The sequence below is a fragment of the Lolium perenne genome, chromosome 1, assembly GCF_019359855.2.
Source record: "Lolium perenne isolate Kyuss_39 chromosome 1, Kyuss_2.0, whole genome shotgun sequence".
NCBI classification, from domain to species: Eukaryota; Viridiplantae; Streptophyta; class Magnoliopsida; order Poales; family Poaceae; genus Lolium; species Lolium perenne.
Window position 1 is genome coordinate 177,105,652 of NC_067244.2, and position 15,657 is coordinate 177,121,308.

The window sequence follows — 15,657 nt, forward strand, 5'->3', positions numbered from 1 at the left end:
GAATAAAAAAAATCCTGCAATAAAATGTTTTTGAGAATTTCAGTTACTAAAGGCGGACAGTTTGGATATCGAGGAGTAAACCGTACATGGAGTAACTCCTCCACACAATGGAGCTACTGATCATCCATATAACCCGAGCTAAAAAGGTTAAGTAACCAAAATTATAAGTGCTCAAAGCATCAAGTGGAAAATAGGCACTTATAAAATGAGAGAAATCTGTGTGGCTGAATAGAGACCTGTCTCAGACTAACAGAAAAGTGCAAGCCCTAGGGAAATGGGATCAATGAAACCAAAGCTGTAGATATATTAATTTCCAGCCAGGGATTTAATCACTATAGTAAGATGATCAATAAAACTGAAGTTGCACCAAGCCATAAATCTGCAAACATCAGATGGCACCTAGTTTGTTTCGGATATTACATTAAGAGTAATAACAAAAGAAACATTTGCAGAAAAAGTTACACGGTTTGCAGCAAGATCTGCATCTACCCGGAGCAACATAGTAAATAGTTCTAAGAATATCCCCATTCCATATAATATCAGTTATGACAGAAAGGAACATATGTCAAGGATTTCACTTGTAAAATGTATCTAGATGCAATGGCAAATAACAAGATAGAGTCTGCTAACATGCTAAGCGATGGATATCGAGATTACATGGATGGTACCAATAATTTTATTAAAATGTATCAAGAGATTACAACAAATTTGATCTCCTTACCGTTTCAATATGATACCTATAATTTTGCTAAAGTTCTATGCAACAGTTATCAAACCTGATAAAATCAAGATTATATCAGAATAATCAGAACACTCAATTTAAATTTGAAAGGCAGAAATTATGATTCAAAATAAGATCTGAACAAAACTGGGCTAGGCTGTCCAAGTCAAAATATATTTTCTTAACCATTGCTATGAACAAGCTTCAATGGATGACACTCTTTATGGGGATGCCCAAACATAAAAGGCAACTTAAAAATACGTCGGACTGAGAATTTATAGAATTTATTAGAAGAACTTTAAGATGCAGAATTACCATGAAGGATGGACAGTAAAATCTTGGGCGTGTCCACTGACCAACTACATGAGAAAGGCACATGGATAAATCACAATACTGAAGAGCTTCCCTGCAGCATGGTATATATAGCATTATATTAGTTGTAAGTATTTTTATTTAAGAAAAATTGAACTGCAACAGATTCAGTAAGAAAGCTGTGTTTGAACATAAGTTCACTCGAAATATGCACGTGGAGATTATATTATAGATCTGAAATTAGCCATCAAATATTGAGTTAGGTTCAGAATGGAACAGATCATATCAGTGATATTAAGAGACGTATCTAGCGTGTAGGAAAAAAGGACAGCAGTAGGGAGTGGAGTCGCAGTGCTTACCAGCAACATCTGACCGAGCATCATGGTGTCCATTGAGATCAAAGAGAAGCGCATTGACATGTGACCGACTGACTGCTCGCTGTTGACAATCCGTATAGGCTGGAAGTAGGCTTTCGCAGCCGTTGGATGTTCGCTGTTGAACGGAACTCATTGTCGCTAGAATTCTCTCTTAAAAATCAACTGTATGGATAAGGATCATTGATATAATAAAAAAAGGAAAAGGGCAACTGACAATTACCCCAATCGAAGATATGGGGATCGATAGGAGGATAGGAGGATGATCACGCAACTTATATCAGGAAACAAGGAAAGGAAGTGAGCAGACATCAATCACGTGAATTAATCACGCGAAGGAAAGGGAACGGAGGAAGGCGCACCTTCTACGCCATTAATCATGTGAATAAACACCGTCTTCACCCAGCCACCACTCTGCCTATTTTTCAGAGAACTGCCGCTCTGCCTTCTCGAACCGAGGAGGAGGAATTACTGTGACGGAACTGCAAAGGCCCATTTAAAATGGCCGATCGATTCTAGTGCTTTCGGCCCGGTTTATGGCAAGGCTCTTAGTCCCGTTTCCAGAGTAGCGGCCCTGTTATGTTGGCAGGCCGTGACGTGAGCTCGGATGCGGTCTAGGAGTGAATGATCGGGGATTTTACCGAGCAAACAAGTTAGAGCGGCGTTTCGGTAAGGCGGAATGATCCGGAGCGTCTCTGTACCAAATCCGACGGTCTAGGATGTCAAAGCGTTGTGGATGAGCCTAGATAGTTCCATCTTGCTGTTACTTAATTTAGACATTGTTTTGCGAGCTGTGTGGATATTCATGTTTCCATGTCATGTTAGATCCTTAGCTTCGCATGTGGAGTTATATCGTGGAAAATCTCCAAATTTATATTGATGGCATCAGTAATGATGCAAATAATTACTCCCGAATTGGGCAGGTTGTATGTCGAAGAATTTTATTCCCGAATTTATATTGATGGCATGTTAAGACGCTATCATGGAAAAGCTCCAAATTTGTATTGATGGCATCAGTAATAATGACGCAAACAATTATGTATGTTAAGAAGCTATTGGGCATGTATTGGGCATGTTGAATGTCAAAAAAAAAATCCCAAAATTGAGGTGGTAGACAACATTTCTAAACCACTTACTGCATTATGAACATGCAGTTTTCTATGCAAGTAACAATAAGTCAAATGGTGTTGCTAAAACCATTAAGCATATAAATATGTTTCATATGCTTTTGGATCCCCTTGCCGAAGGCTTGTCACCCATTTATAATTATGTTGCCGGCATGGGTTTATAGAAAGCCTTTTAATTCCCGTCAAATAAACCAACTCCCATAAAGTATTATGTATTTCATTTCGATATAGAATGATTTACTATAGATAAAGAGGTTAAGTGATATTTCATGGGTCATTGTAACACTTTATTTTGGTGTATTGTTTCTATTGAGAGTGGGCTTATAAAGTTTGTTAACCTTACGATCAAGGGGAAGAATCTTGAAATTGATCTTTCAGTTATAACAAACTAGGAGATAAGGGGGGGCTGGACTCCGACATACGTACCTGATCGGGGGTACAGACTTGATCTCGGTCCCGGTTCCTAGGCACCAAGTATATAAAAGGGTAAGTTGGCTCGTTTTGTGTTGACGGACAACATCGGTACACTAGACATTCACCTAAGATCCTAACTATTGATCCTAAAGAGGTGCCCAAGGGAACCGAAGACTGACTACCACCACTGGCCACCTCCAAAGCTGTGCCAGCGGCACACTGGACATTTACATCAACAAACTGCTGCCCGCAGCATCTGCCACGACAAGGGCTCATCTTCCTCCATAGAGGGTGTGGGCTATTGATTCTGGTTAGTACCCAATTCCGTGCATATGATTAAGAGTTCTAATTATGAGATTAAATCTTAATGTTGTTTATCCTAAAGCTTAAAATCTAACAAGAAGACCAACTGACCTCCTGACTGAGAGTCTTTTACTAAACAGCTGAGATCTGTCGTCAGATCTCATGTTCTGAACTCGCTGCTTTGCTCCAGTCTCCGACGCAGTGCCGTTGCCTGTTGTCTCCGATGAATGCCTCGCTGTTTCCACGTGAGTCCCACGTTCGGTTAGTTCTCTCACTAATCAGTGGTATAATCACTAACGAAGTATATTGCCACTTGCCATCCGCCAGTACCTAGCCTGTCTACATATTCCACGTGCTGTTACTTCAGTAGTCTCATCGAGTCCACTGCGGCAGTAAGGAAAAGACTAGAGTGAAATCCATCAATGGCGGGTGCAGCACCGGCTGAGGAAGATGGATCGCCGAAGAAGGCGAAGCAGGGTGGCTTCAAGACGATGCCCTTCATACTAGGTGATTTTCATGTTCCCTTAATTTCTTTCTGTACGAGTGTTTGGAAATTACAGTCTGGATGTGTGTGCAGCGAACGAGGTATGCGATCGGTTCGCCACGGCCGGCTTCAACGCCAACATGATCACCTACCTGACGCAGCAGCTGCATCTGCCGCTGGTGGAGGCCTCCAACCTGCTCACCAACTTCATGGGGACGGCGGCCTTCACCCCGGTCTTCGGCGCCATCATCGCCGACTCCTACGCCGGCCGCTACTGGACAATCGCATGCGGCGGCGTGCTGTACCAGCTCGGCATGCTCGGCCTCGTCCTCTCCGCGCTCATCCCTTCCCTCCGCCCCGCCACGTGCAGCAATACCGCTACCACTACCGCGTCGATGGCGACTTCGTGCCAGCGCGCGAACGGTGGGCAGCTCGCCGTGCTCTACGTGTCGCTGCTCTTCACGGCGCTCGGGTCAGGCGGCATCCGGCCGTGCGTGGTGGCGTTCGGCGCGGACCAGTTCGGCGTGGGTGGGAGGCGCCCCGGCGGCGAGCAGAAGTGGAGCTTCTTCAACTTCTACTTCTTCACCATGGGGCTCGCCGTGCTGCTGGCGCTGACGGTGGTGGTGTACATCCAGGAAAACGTCGGGTGGGGCTGGGGGTTTGGGATCCCGGCCATCGCCATGTTCGTCTCCGTGCTGTCGTTCGTGGTCGGGTACCCTCTCTACGTCAGGGTCAAGCCCGGCGGAAGCCCCTTCGTGAGGCTGGTGCACGTCATCGTCGCGGCGATCAGGAAGAGGAAGGAGACAGTGCCGGAGGACGCCGCCATGCTGTACCAGAACAAGGAGCTGGACGCTACCATCGCCGCCGACGGGAGGCTGCTCCACACCAACCAGCTCAGGCAAGTGACCTCGAGTTGGTACACTAATTTGGTTCCAGTTTGCATGTGCATCGTCCTGCTTTTTCCTCATGTGGTTCTTTGTTTATCGTTCGATTTCGGTGCATATCCAATCCAACTTGCCAATTATTAACGCATAAGCTCGTTACTTTACTTGCCCCCATGTGAAGGTTCTTGGATCGAGCGGCCATTGTGACAACGACCGATGCCGTTGACTCCGGCGCCGAGCCGAACCCGTGGCGGCTGTCGACAGTGCACCGCGTCGAGGAGCTCAAGTCCATCGTCCGCATGCTGCCGCTCTGGGCGGCCAGCATCACGCTCATCGCCGCCGCCTCGCACAACTTCACCTTCGCCATCCAGCAGTCGCGCACCATGGAACGCCGCCTCTCGCCGCGGTTCGAGATCCCGCCCGCCAGCATGATCATCTTCACCACGCTCACAATGCTCGTCAGCCTCTCCCTCTACGACCGTGTCTTCGTACCCATCGCGCGCCGCTACACCGGCCGGCCGTCGGGGATCTCCTACTTCCAGCGCATGGGGGCCGGGCTGGCCGTCTCCGTCCTCGGCGTCTTCGCGGGGGCGCTCGTGGAACGCAAGCGGCGCGCGGCCGCGGCGGAGCATGGGCTCTTGGACAGCCCCGGTGCTACCGTGCCGATCAGCGTGTTCTGGCTCGTGCCGCAGTACGCGCTCCACGGGGTCAGCGACGCGCTCTCCACCGTGGCGCACATGGAGTTCCTCTACGACCAGTCGCCGGAGAGCATGCGCAGCTCGGCCGCCGCGCTCTTCTGGGTCGCCGGCTCGCTCGGGAACTACCTGGGCACCGTGCTCGTCACCGTGGTGCAGAGCGCCAGCGGAGGGGAATGGCTGCAGGACAACATCAACAGGGGCAGGCTCGACTACTACTACTGGCTCGTCACCTTACTCATGCTGCTCAACCTTGTCTACTACATCGTTTGCTTCCATTTTTACACCCTCAAGTCGTTCGAGGTGGACGCCGCAGACGAGGGGCCAAGTGTAGAGCGGGAGAATGAATGAGGAGCTGTGTTGTGTGGTGGGCAGAATGGAGCTTTGAGAAATTGCGAGGGCCCCTTTTTGTTTGGAAAATGTCAACCAATAATTATCATCAACGGTAGTATAAATAGATCCAAAAATAATACTGTATAAATTATAAGGCATGTTTTACAGTACCTTCTACTTGTCTTAAGAGAGGAACAAGTAGAACCTAGCCACGATTACAAGCACATAAATGAGTTTAAGACGCACCGTAGTCCTTTTCCCTTGGTCACAGAATCGTGTAAAGCTTGTCGTAGTAGAGTTTTTTGTTGTAGACATACGTAAAGTTGTCATGCTAAGACTCTAAAGAATCAACACATGAGAGCAGCAGCAACCATCGTCGATGATGAGAATCGTAGATGACAAGTTTCTAGAAGATTCGCCGACACACAACTCCATGCGTTTACTGCCGGGCGCTACTAATGCTGGCTGGTGATCTACTGGACAACTTCATGATGGTTAATCGCACTAACTATAGTCTAGCAGGGTAGAGCCCCGCTGAAATTCTCATTGATAAGAAAGGTGAGGCAACCAGGATTCGTCCAAAACATGATTCAAACCCTCACTAGTAGGAAAACGTCTACCCGTGGCCCGCCAAAGTGGTCTACCCGTGGCGCCACTGATATTACACAAGGTGGTAACCCCTTATCGTGGCGCACCGGCCTGGTGCCCCCTCGTGGGACCTAGAGTCACGAGCACGCTCTGCGTCGCTCGCGAGGGTGCTCCTTCCACGAAGGAGGCTTCTGAAGATGGTTTGCCTCGCGAGGGAGTTTCGCTAGGTCTGTTCCCCCGCGAGAGGCTCTCGCAAGGGTTAGGATTTTAGGGTTAGGGTTAAGTTTTTCTTCGCGACATTTTTTTGCCATGCTAGCGCGACCGCGGTGATTATGGGTGCCGTGCCTCGGTGTTGAAAAACGCTAGCTCCCTCGTGCAGCGTGTTATAGGCTACCCAATTTCTCTAAATGTCCGTCGTCCAAATTCTATTTTTTATTAGAAGCACTGTTCAAAAACTAGGCCGATTCAACGACTACTAGGCCGATTAATCGCTACTAGGGGCCTGACCGTGTCGATTACCATTAATCTCTTGTGTTAATCCTTTAGCCCGATTAATCGTACCGAAAGTCCGATTACTAGGTAAGTTCCCGATTAACTACTGCACTTGGTCAAAAAAGTTATAAACTTTTCAATGCATATAGCTAGTACAGACGCTACCCCTCAACAATAAAGTAGGTTTTGCAAAGCTCCCGCTTGATTGTAGCCTCCAACAGGTCGAATTCCACCGTCGCCAACTAGTTCATTGCCCTCCCAGACCAGTTACTCTCAGTTGTCTAGATACAACAGCTCGACCACCTTGAGTAGCTCGTGCAGGAGCTCAAGGGCGCCTTCGATAGGTTAGGTGGTTGACCCTAAAGTTAAACCTGTACAGCAGACGTTACGTCGTTTTTCGGTACCTAAAAGAAAATCTATTGGTGAAGAAGTTAATCGGCTTCGCAAAGCCGGTTTTATTCAGGAGCTCAAGGAAGCTGAGTGGGTAGCCAACCCAGTCATGGTGCCAAAGAAAGACACAACAGCTCTTCGTATGTGTATCGATTACACAAGCATCAACAAGCATTGTCCAAAGGATCATTTTCTGTTGCCTCGTATCGATCAAATAGTCGACTCCACAGCCGGCTGCGATTGTCTCTCCTTCCCCGATGCTTACTCAGGGTATAATCAGATCTAGCTCAAAAAAGAAGACCAAGAGTTAACATCATTCATAACTCTGCATGGTGTTTACTGTTACAATGTTATGACATTTGGAATAAAAAAATGCGGGTGCAACTTATCACCGGTGCATGCAAGCTTGCCTCGGAGATCAAATTGGTAGAAATATCGAAGTCTACATCGATGACATCATGGTTAAAACAGAAAACGCAGCTACCCTCATCGATGATCTGAGAGAAACCTTCGACAATCTCGACAGGTACAAAATAAAGCTGAATCCCAAGAAATGCTTCTTTGGGTACCAGGAGGCAAAGTACTTGGGTACTTTATTTCAGCAAGAGGGATAGAAGCCAACCCTTTAAAAATCAAAGCCATCCTCAACATGGAACTGCCAAAGAATCTATATCAGGTGCAGCAGTTGGTAGGACGATTGGCAACGCTCAGCAGATACATTGCAAAATTGGGAGAAAAGACTCTACCCATTTATCAGCTCATGAAGAAGTCAGAAAAGTTCGAGTGGACAGTCGAGGCACAGGAATATTTTGATAATCTAAAGAAGATCTTGTCAACATATCCAGTACTCGTAACTCCACAGGAAAAAGAACCAATGCTTATGTACATAGCTGCAACGGCACATGTCTTTAGAACGGTTCTAGTTGTTGAGCGAGAAGAGGCAGGGAGAGTTCATGGTGTACAACGACCTGTTTACTCCCTCAGCGAGGTACTCACACTGGCGAAGCATAGATATCCCCATCATCCGAAACTGGCATATGCCGTATGGAGGCCAACGCGCAAGCTACGGTACTACTTCACAGAGCATCTGATCATCGTGGTAACCGAAGCACCATTGAAGAATATACTCACCAACCCAGATGCTACGGGCAGAGTATCTCAATGGGCTATCGAGATAGCACCACATGACATAACTTATGTCAATCGAACAACAGTTAAATCTCAGGTTCTTCCAGATTTCGTGGCTGATTGGATACAATCACAGATTCCGGCAGCACCCGACATGTCTAGATCCTAGACGATGTATTTTGATGGATCGAAGCGGAGTACAGGTGCAGGAGCCGGAGTAGTATTGATCTCAACACAGGGAGACAAAATGAGATACATTCTGAGGATGAACTCTCCACTGCCGACAAATAATGAAGCGAAATATGAAGCACTGTTGCACGAGATGCGTATGGCTAAGGCATGTGGAGCAACTCGGTTGGAAATTTATGGAGATTCAAATCTTGTGGTACAGCAGTCAATGAATCTATGTGACACGGTCAGTGACAACATGATTGCCTATCGTCAAATATAATAGTCCATGGAAGCCAAATTCGAAGGATGCGAACTAAAACACATCGGCAGGGCTAGCAACGAGGAAGCCGATACTTTAGCAAACATAGGATCCACATGCTCCCCTATTCCAGATGGAGTCTTATATGAAGTAATCGCTCAGAGATCCATTAAGGGAAAAACGTCAGCACCACCAAAAGTGTCGACTGCCGGTCCAGAAACTGAGCACCAGGAAGGTGTCGAAGATTCCACACTACAATATACGAAACAAGTCCTTCTCCTTGAACCTCTCTGGACTAAGCCTTTTCTAGCATATTTGATAGAGAAAAAATTACCAGACGATTCGACGGAAGCCAAGCGTATCGTACGCAGGTCTAAGGCCTTTACTATAGTGGACGGTGAACTTTATAAGCGCAGCATCTCTGGCATCTTTTAAAGGTGTATCGCCATTGCCGATGGAAAAACCCTACTACGAGAAATACACGAAGGAACTTGTGGCCATCATGCAAGTAGTAGGGCTCTCGTAGCCAAAGCTTTCAGAGCAGGATTTTATTGGCCAACAGCAGCATCTGACGCTCGAGATTTGGTGAGAAAGTGTGACCCTTGTCAATGTTTTGCACCAAAGCCGCACACACCAGCAACGGATCTAATGACAATACCTTTGGCCTAGCCCTTTGCGCAATGGGGACTCGATCAAGGTTGTCCACTGCCAATATCATCACCCGGAGGGCACATATCTATTGGTCGTAGTCGATAAGTTCACTAAATGGATTGAAGCCGTACCTGTCAAAAATCAAACAGCTAAAACTGTTGTTAAATTCTTTAAAGGACTAACTTGTCGTTTTGGCATGCCTCATAGCATCATTATAGACAATGGAAGTAATTTTGATTCCGAGGAATTCCGTAAATTCTGTGATGACGGTGGTATCAAACTCAAATTCGCCTTAGTTGCACATCCTCAAACCAGTGGTCAAGTCGAAAGGATCAATGGCTTAATATGTGATGGCATTAAAAAACACCTCACATGCGCAGCTAGAGCTTGGGTCGAAGAATTACCATCTGTACTCTGGAGCCTGCGGACTACGCCAAACAGGTTGACCCAGTATACTCTGTTTTTTCTTGTGTACGGAGCTAAAGCAGTTTTACCAGCCGATGTTCGTTTTGAAACTACTCGGGTGACCGCATACATAGAGACAACTTCTATTACTGCACTACAAGATGTTGTATATCTCCTTGATGAAGCTCGAGATATTGCCTTAGCTAGAACGACTGTATATCAACAGGCGATACAAAATTACCACAGTCGAGGAATTCGCAACTGAGGCTTTAGCTTTGGTGACATGGTAATACGACTGAAGCAAGAAAGAACCTTGAAACTTGAGTCTCCATGAGAAGGACCATTCATCATTACCAGGAGGAGCCTATCGACTCAAGAACCCTGTTTCAGGCAAAGATGTTGAAAATCCATGGAATGTCGCACACTTACGACGGTTCTATGCATAGAATTAAACTATTCCTTATTCGTTACATGAAGGCCTCTTAGCCCGTCATATATTATGAATAAAGTTTTTGGTCGACATTCCATCTTTATTAATTATTTTGCCACTCGAACGGTTGTTCGGGCCTCTTTTATTGGCTACTACTCCCATTGGGAGCTTCGGCTAAAACTGCGTGTTTCACGGGCCAACTCGATAATACTCGGGAGCTGCAAAGGAATTATTACAGTGTCGATAATTAATTAATACTCCCATCAGGAGCTATGGTTATCGATACGCAATAAACCATCAAAGCCTCAAGAAAATTTGTGAGTGCTGCAGCTGATGGGAACAATATTCCTTACAAAAAGGATCATAACGGTGCACCGTGTGATGAAGCCAAATAAATAAAGCACCTAAATCCCTCGTTTACTCGATGAGTGTCGCTCATATGAAACTTACGAATCGACTCTACAAATAATGCAATTACAACAGAGTCGTCGAGTGAGCAAGCTGAATTGATCACTCAGTTGCCCTCGACAAAGCTTTTCAATCAAACTTACAAGTTCAAAAACAATTGATGTTTAAAACACACATCAAAGCACATACAGGATTACTCCTTGGAACGCAAGGTTATCATAAAAAAACTATACAGAACTTCATGACGAGGCTTCTTGATCTTCTCGGGCCTTCAAATCTTTTTCAACTCCTGTTTCCATTCGGGAAATCATAGTATATGCAGGATGTCTGGCTATAGAATAAAACTGATCTAATTTTTTATTAGAATTTGCTATGGCCTCCAAATTTATGGTCGGGTGGCATGCTAAGACTGAAGCAAGGGAAAGTTCGGCTCCAGAAAGAAGTTCCTTCTGCACCAATAATCAAGTCCTCTTCGGAGTCTTGAACCGATTAAATAATGCAAATAAAGTCTCGGGTGCATGATCCAATGGAAACAAAGTCTTCCACACCATGGAAAGATGCGCATGATATTTGTCGAAGTAATAATGCACCTTCTCGACTCGATGTTCAAACTTAGCTATGGCAACAGCCTTTGGTCGGTTGGACCACAATTCATGTTATGGTCAAAATTCAGATCAGCAGAAGATTATTTAACGAATGAGTCGACAGAAAACATGGGTGGTTGACTGCTTATAGATTAAACTCTTAGTAGTAACACGGAGGCGATCCAAGGCATGTTGTTCAATAGCAGTGGCAATTTCACTTTTTCTTTTCACCAGAGTTGCCATAGCATGAAGATTGGATATATCTTTATTCAACCGAGAAATATGATCACGCAAGCGATGGACAAGATCAGATTCATCGCCAGTTGAAGGATTCAAAAAAGTTTCTGCGCTCCCGATGGGAGCCTGCGGAAGTGCTTGAGTTAGCAGTTCCCTTCTTCTTGCCCATGGTGATTGAGTTCTCGGGAGCAGAAGCTATGGCGAGAAGGAAGTGAGGAAGAAGATGAGCAGTAGGGAGGAGTAAAAAGTGAAAACGGAAAACGGAAAACGGAAAAGGGTTCTTTACTTATAACAAGGAGTCCTGGGGAATCATGGCCATAACTCTGAAGATCGTGGGAAGATGGGCAAGAATCCGATCGTACACGTGTCCAAGAAAGAGAGATGAAACCGGCGGCCCATTACTTCCACTACGCACGGAAATCGAGGAGGCACCTCGGTCAATGCACAAGCACTAGTCATTTCCTAACTAACCGCGCAGAAATAGGGTGGGCCCATCAGGTCATGTCATATCAGTCAGATCGCAGCAGCGGTACGTCAGCAATGATGTCATGAGTAATGTCGACTCTGCATAGAGCACCCGAAGAAAATTGAAAATATTCGAGTGGTGTGATCTGAGTCTACGTACGATTGCAAGCATCCGCACCTAGACTCGGGGGCTACTCCCATCGGGAGCGCTGAATGCGCACCCGATAAAAATTATGGACTCGAAGATTTTGCGCGGCCCAGAATCATACCCAGGAACTTGATTCTGAGAAGGATAACGTTGTTTTGCCTTCGGCAGTTAACCAACATCGATTTATCGAGTAAAGATGGGCACATTATCCAATATCCTTTACGTTCTACCAACAAGCATAACCTTATTTGAAGGAATTGAAGACCCGATACAGGAGGATGTATCGGATGACCATAACGGTTTGTAGAGAACATTGGCAGAAGAAAAACATCCGAGTAGTACAACTTGAGTCTACACACGGTTGCAAGCATCCGTGCCTAGACTCGGGGGGCTACTCCCATCGGGAGCACTGAACGCGCACCCGATATAGAGGGCCTTGCAATTACAAAGGAGTCAAGATTTTTGGGTGTTAAAAACATTCAACAGAAGATACTTTTAGTCCCTGCCCGAAGTTTCTTCGGCCAGTCACTCGGGGGCTACTGATGTGGGCATTACCCTTCGGGTAACTAGTCTTGTGCTACCTCTTACGGTCCAACCAGGGGCCCATGAAGGATATCCATCGACCAAGGTGGGCCGATACGTTAATTCCAAGAAAGGAGACTTCGAAAGCAAGGCAAGAAGACGAAGAAGACATGGAAATATTAGACATAGGACTCTTTGTAACCTAGTCGTACTCGAACAGGCCTCTCGAGACCTGGCTCCTAATATAAGGGCCAGGAGAGGGCCTGTTGAGACACACAATCATAGTAGCCATAACCACCGCAAGTCTAGATCTAGGTCATCGTAGAACTTAGCCTCTCGACGAGATCACAGCCGAAACCTTCGGCACCCCATTGTAACCTGATATTTTCAGTAATCAAGATCAGGCAGGCATGACGTAAGGGTTTTACCTCATCGAGGGCCCCGAACCTACGTAAATCGCTCTCCCTGCTTGTTTCATAACCGATGTCTCGTGTCAGCCTACAGGATTCAATCTACCCTAAGCCCCAAACGTAGGGCATTGCCGAGGAGTACCCTCGACAACTAGCCCCAGGCTCGGTCCAATCGGCTGCTAGGCCGGACCGGCCGGTCTCAGGTCCGGTCCAACCGGCTCCCTGGCCGGACCATCCGGTTCCCAGGCCGACGCAAACAGCTCCCAGACCGGTGGCTCAGCAGTCGTCCGCGATGAATTGATTTCCAGGGGATGTTTTTGGCATACGGTGTTCGCATGGCAAGAATTCAAGTGTTGTTTTCAATGATTATCTTGACATTAGGTTGCGAATACAACGCCATGCATCCAAGCTTAGTTGGTATCTACACCATTTGGCGACAGTTGAGGAGTATGAAGATTGGGAGAAGAACATGGAAATGGGTTTCAACCGATGTCGCATATACAATGGGAAGTTCTGTGGGTATGATGCATATGTTCTAGCTCACCGGAGTGTGGACGAGGAGTTAGACAATTGTTGGTGTGATGCGGTTGATAGAGGAGAATTTGTTGACACTTGGGCGGACTTCAAAACTTTTCTTCGTGGTGGTTTCGTGTTACCATATATGGAGGCAAGTGAGCAGCCGTCTGGAGTTGTGCATGCAATAGAGGAAGTTGGCAAGTGCATAGTTCCTATGGAGGAGGTTGTTCCAGTACAGGCGGTCACTGAGGAGAGGAAACCTTGCTCTGATACCAAGGGCACTACTGTGACTATTGAGAAGGTTGTACCATTGAGCGGGCTGAATATGCAACTCAAGAAGGTACAAGATGATGCTTGCAAGACAGTTGACAAGGGACATCGATGGAGTTTGTTTCAGACTCAGTGCACTATAAAGGGCAAGGCTTGCAAGTTGATGATTTATGGTGGTAGCTGTACTAATGGCATAAGCAAGGCGATGGTGGCAGCATTGGGGTTATCTACATGGCGTCTTCCTGAACCTAAACGTCTTGAGTGGTTGAATAACTGTGGTATGCTGAGGATTACTCATAAGGTGTGTGTGCCATTTACAATTGATAAGTATGTTGATGAGATAGAATGCGATGTGTTGCCGTTGGAGGTGTGTGGATTGCTACTTGGGCGTCCTTGGCAGTATGATCGTAATGTGACACATGCTGGGAGAGCAAATACATATTCTTTTATGCATGGTGGCAAAGAGCGTACTTTGAAGCCTATGGGTGATTGATACGTCTCAAACGTATCTATAATTTCTTATGTTCCATGCTACTTTTATGATGATACTCAAATGTTTTATGCACACTTTATGTCATTATTATGCATTTTCCGGCACTAACCTATTGACAAGATGTCGAAGAGCCAGTTGCTGTTTTCTGCTATTTTTGGTTTCAGAAATCCTACAAAGTAAATATTCTCGGAATTGGATGAAATCAACGCCCAGGGTCTTATTTTTCCATGAAGCTTCCAGAAGACCGAAGGAGTTACGAAGTGGGGCCACGAGGCGCCGCCACGCTAGGGCCGCGCGACCAAGGAGGGGCCCGCGCCGCCCTAGTGTGTGGGCCCCTCGTGACGCCTCCAACCCTGCCCTTCCGCCTACTTAAAGCCTTCGTCGCGAAAACCCCAGTACCGAGAGCCACGATACGGAAAACCTTCCAGAGACGCCGCCGCCAATCCCGTCTCGGGGGATTCATGAGATCGCCTCCGGCACCCTGCCGGAGAGGGGAATCATCTCCCAGAGGACTCTTCATCGCCCTGATCGCCTGCAGATTGATGTGTGAGTAGTTCACCCCTGGACTATGGGTCCATAGCAGTAGCTAGATGGTTGTCTTCTCCTCATTGTGCCATCATGTTAGATCTTGTGAGCTGCCTATCATGATCAAGATCATCTATTTGTAATGCTACATGTTGTGTTTGTTGGGATCCGATGAATATGGAATACTATGTTATGTTGATTATCAATCTATCAAATATGTGTTGTTTATGATCTTGCATGCTCTCCGTTGCTAGTAGAGGCTCTGGCCAAGTTGATACTTGTAACTCCAAGAGGGAGTATTTATGCTCGATAGTGGGTTCATGCCTCCATTAAATCTGGGACAGTGACAGAAAGTTCAAAGGTTGTGGATGTGCTGTTGCCACTAGGGATAAAACATCAATGCTTTGTCTAAGGATATTTGTGTTGATTACATTACTGATGACCCACAAGTATAGGGGATCGTGATAGTCTTCGAGGGTAGTATAACCCAAATTTATTGATTCGACACAAGGGGAGGTAAAGAATACTTATAAGCCTTAACAACTGAGTTGTCAATTCAGCTGCACCTGGAAAAACACTAGCAACAGGGGTGATGTGAAAGTAGCAGTAATATGAGAGCAGTAGTAACAGTAACACAGCAGCAGTAATAGCAATATGAGAGCAATGGCACCGGAAAATAGTTGATACTACTTCCAATGACATGTAGAACGAGTATATAATGATGAGAGATGGACCGGGGTTCCCAGCGATCTACACTAGTGGCAACTCTCCAATAAGTGACAAGTGTTGGGTGAACAAATTACAGTTGGGAAATTGATAGGAATCAAAGCATTAAGCTAGAACATCAGGCTTATTAATTATGTAGGCATGTTTTCCGTATATAGTCGTACGTGCTCGCAATGAGAAACTTGCACAACA

The 15,657-nt window shown here is 46.1% G+C and overlaps 2 protein-coding genes across 2 annotated transcripts; both read left to right on the top strand.

Annotated features, from left to right (window-relative positions):
• Nucleotides 1-3,613: 3,613 nt before the first annotated feature.
• Nucleotides 3,614-5,890, top strand: LOC127313949 (protein NRT1/ PTR FAMILY 3.1-like). The gene is made up of 3 exons (XM_051344428.2): nt 3,614-3,758; nt 3,829-4,633; nt 4,801-5,890. Exons 1-3 carry the CDS (start codon nt 3,674-3,676, stop codon nt 5,663-5,665), a joined length of 1,755 nt encoding a protein of 584 aa, XP_051200388.1. The 5' UTR covers nt 3,614-3,673; the 3' UTR covers nt 5,666-5,890.
• A 1,876-nt stretch (nt 5,891-7,766) lies between these two features.
• LOC139833360 (uncharacterized) lies at nt 7,767-8,414 on the top strand. The gene has a single exon (XM_071823624.1). It carries the CDS (start codon nt 7,767-7,769, stop codon nt 8,412-8,414), a length of 648 nt encoding a protein of 215 aa, XP_071679725.1.
• The last annotated feature ends 7,243 nt before the right edge of the window (nt 8,415-15,657 follow it).

Bases quoted from the DNA above. Each gene is read 5' to 3' on its own strand.
- LOC139833360 (XM_071823624.1), top strand. From the start codon at position 7,767: ATGGAACTGCCAAAGAATCTATATCAGGTGCAGCAGTTGGTAGGACGA.
- LOC127313949 (XM_051344428.2), top strand. From the start codon at position 3,674: ATGGCGGGTGCAGCACCGGCTGAGGAAGATGGATCGCCGAAGAAGGCG. The intron at 3,759-3,828 runs GTGATTTTCATG...ATGTGTGTGCAG, and splicing joins GACGATGCCCTTCATACTAG to CGAACGAGGTATGCGATCGG. The intron at 4,634-4,800 runs GCAAGTGACCTC...CCCCATGTGAAG, and splicing joins CTCCACACCAACCAGCTCAG to GTTCTTGGATCGAGCGGCCA.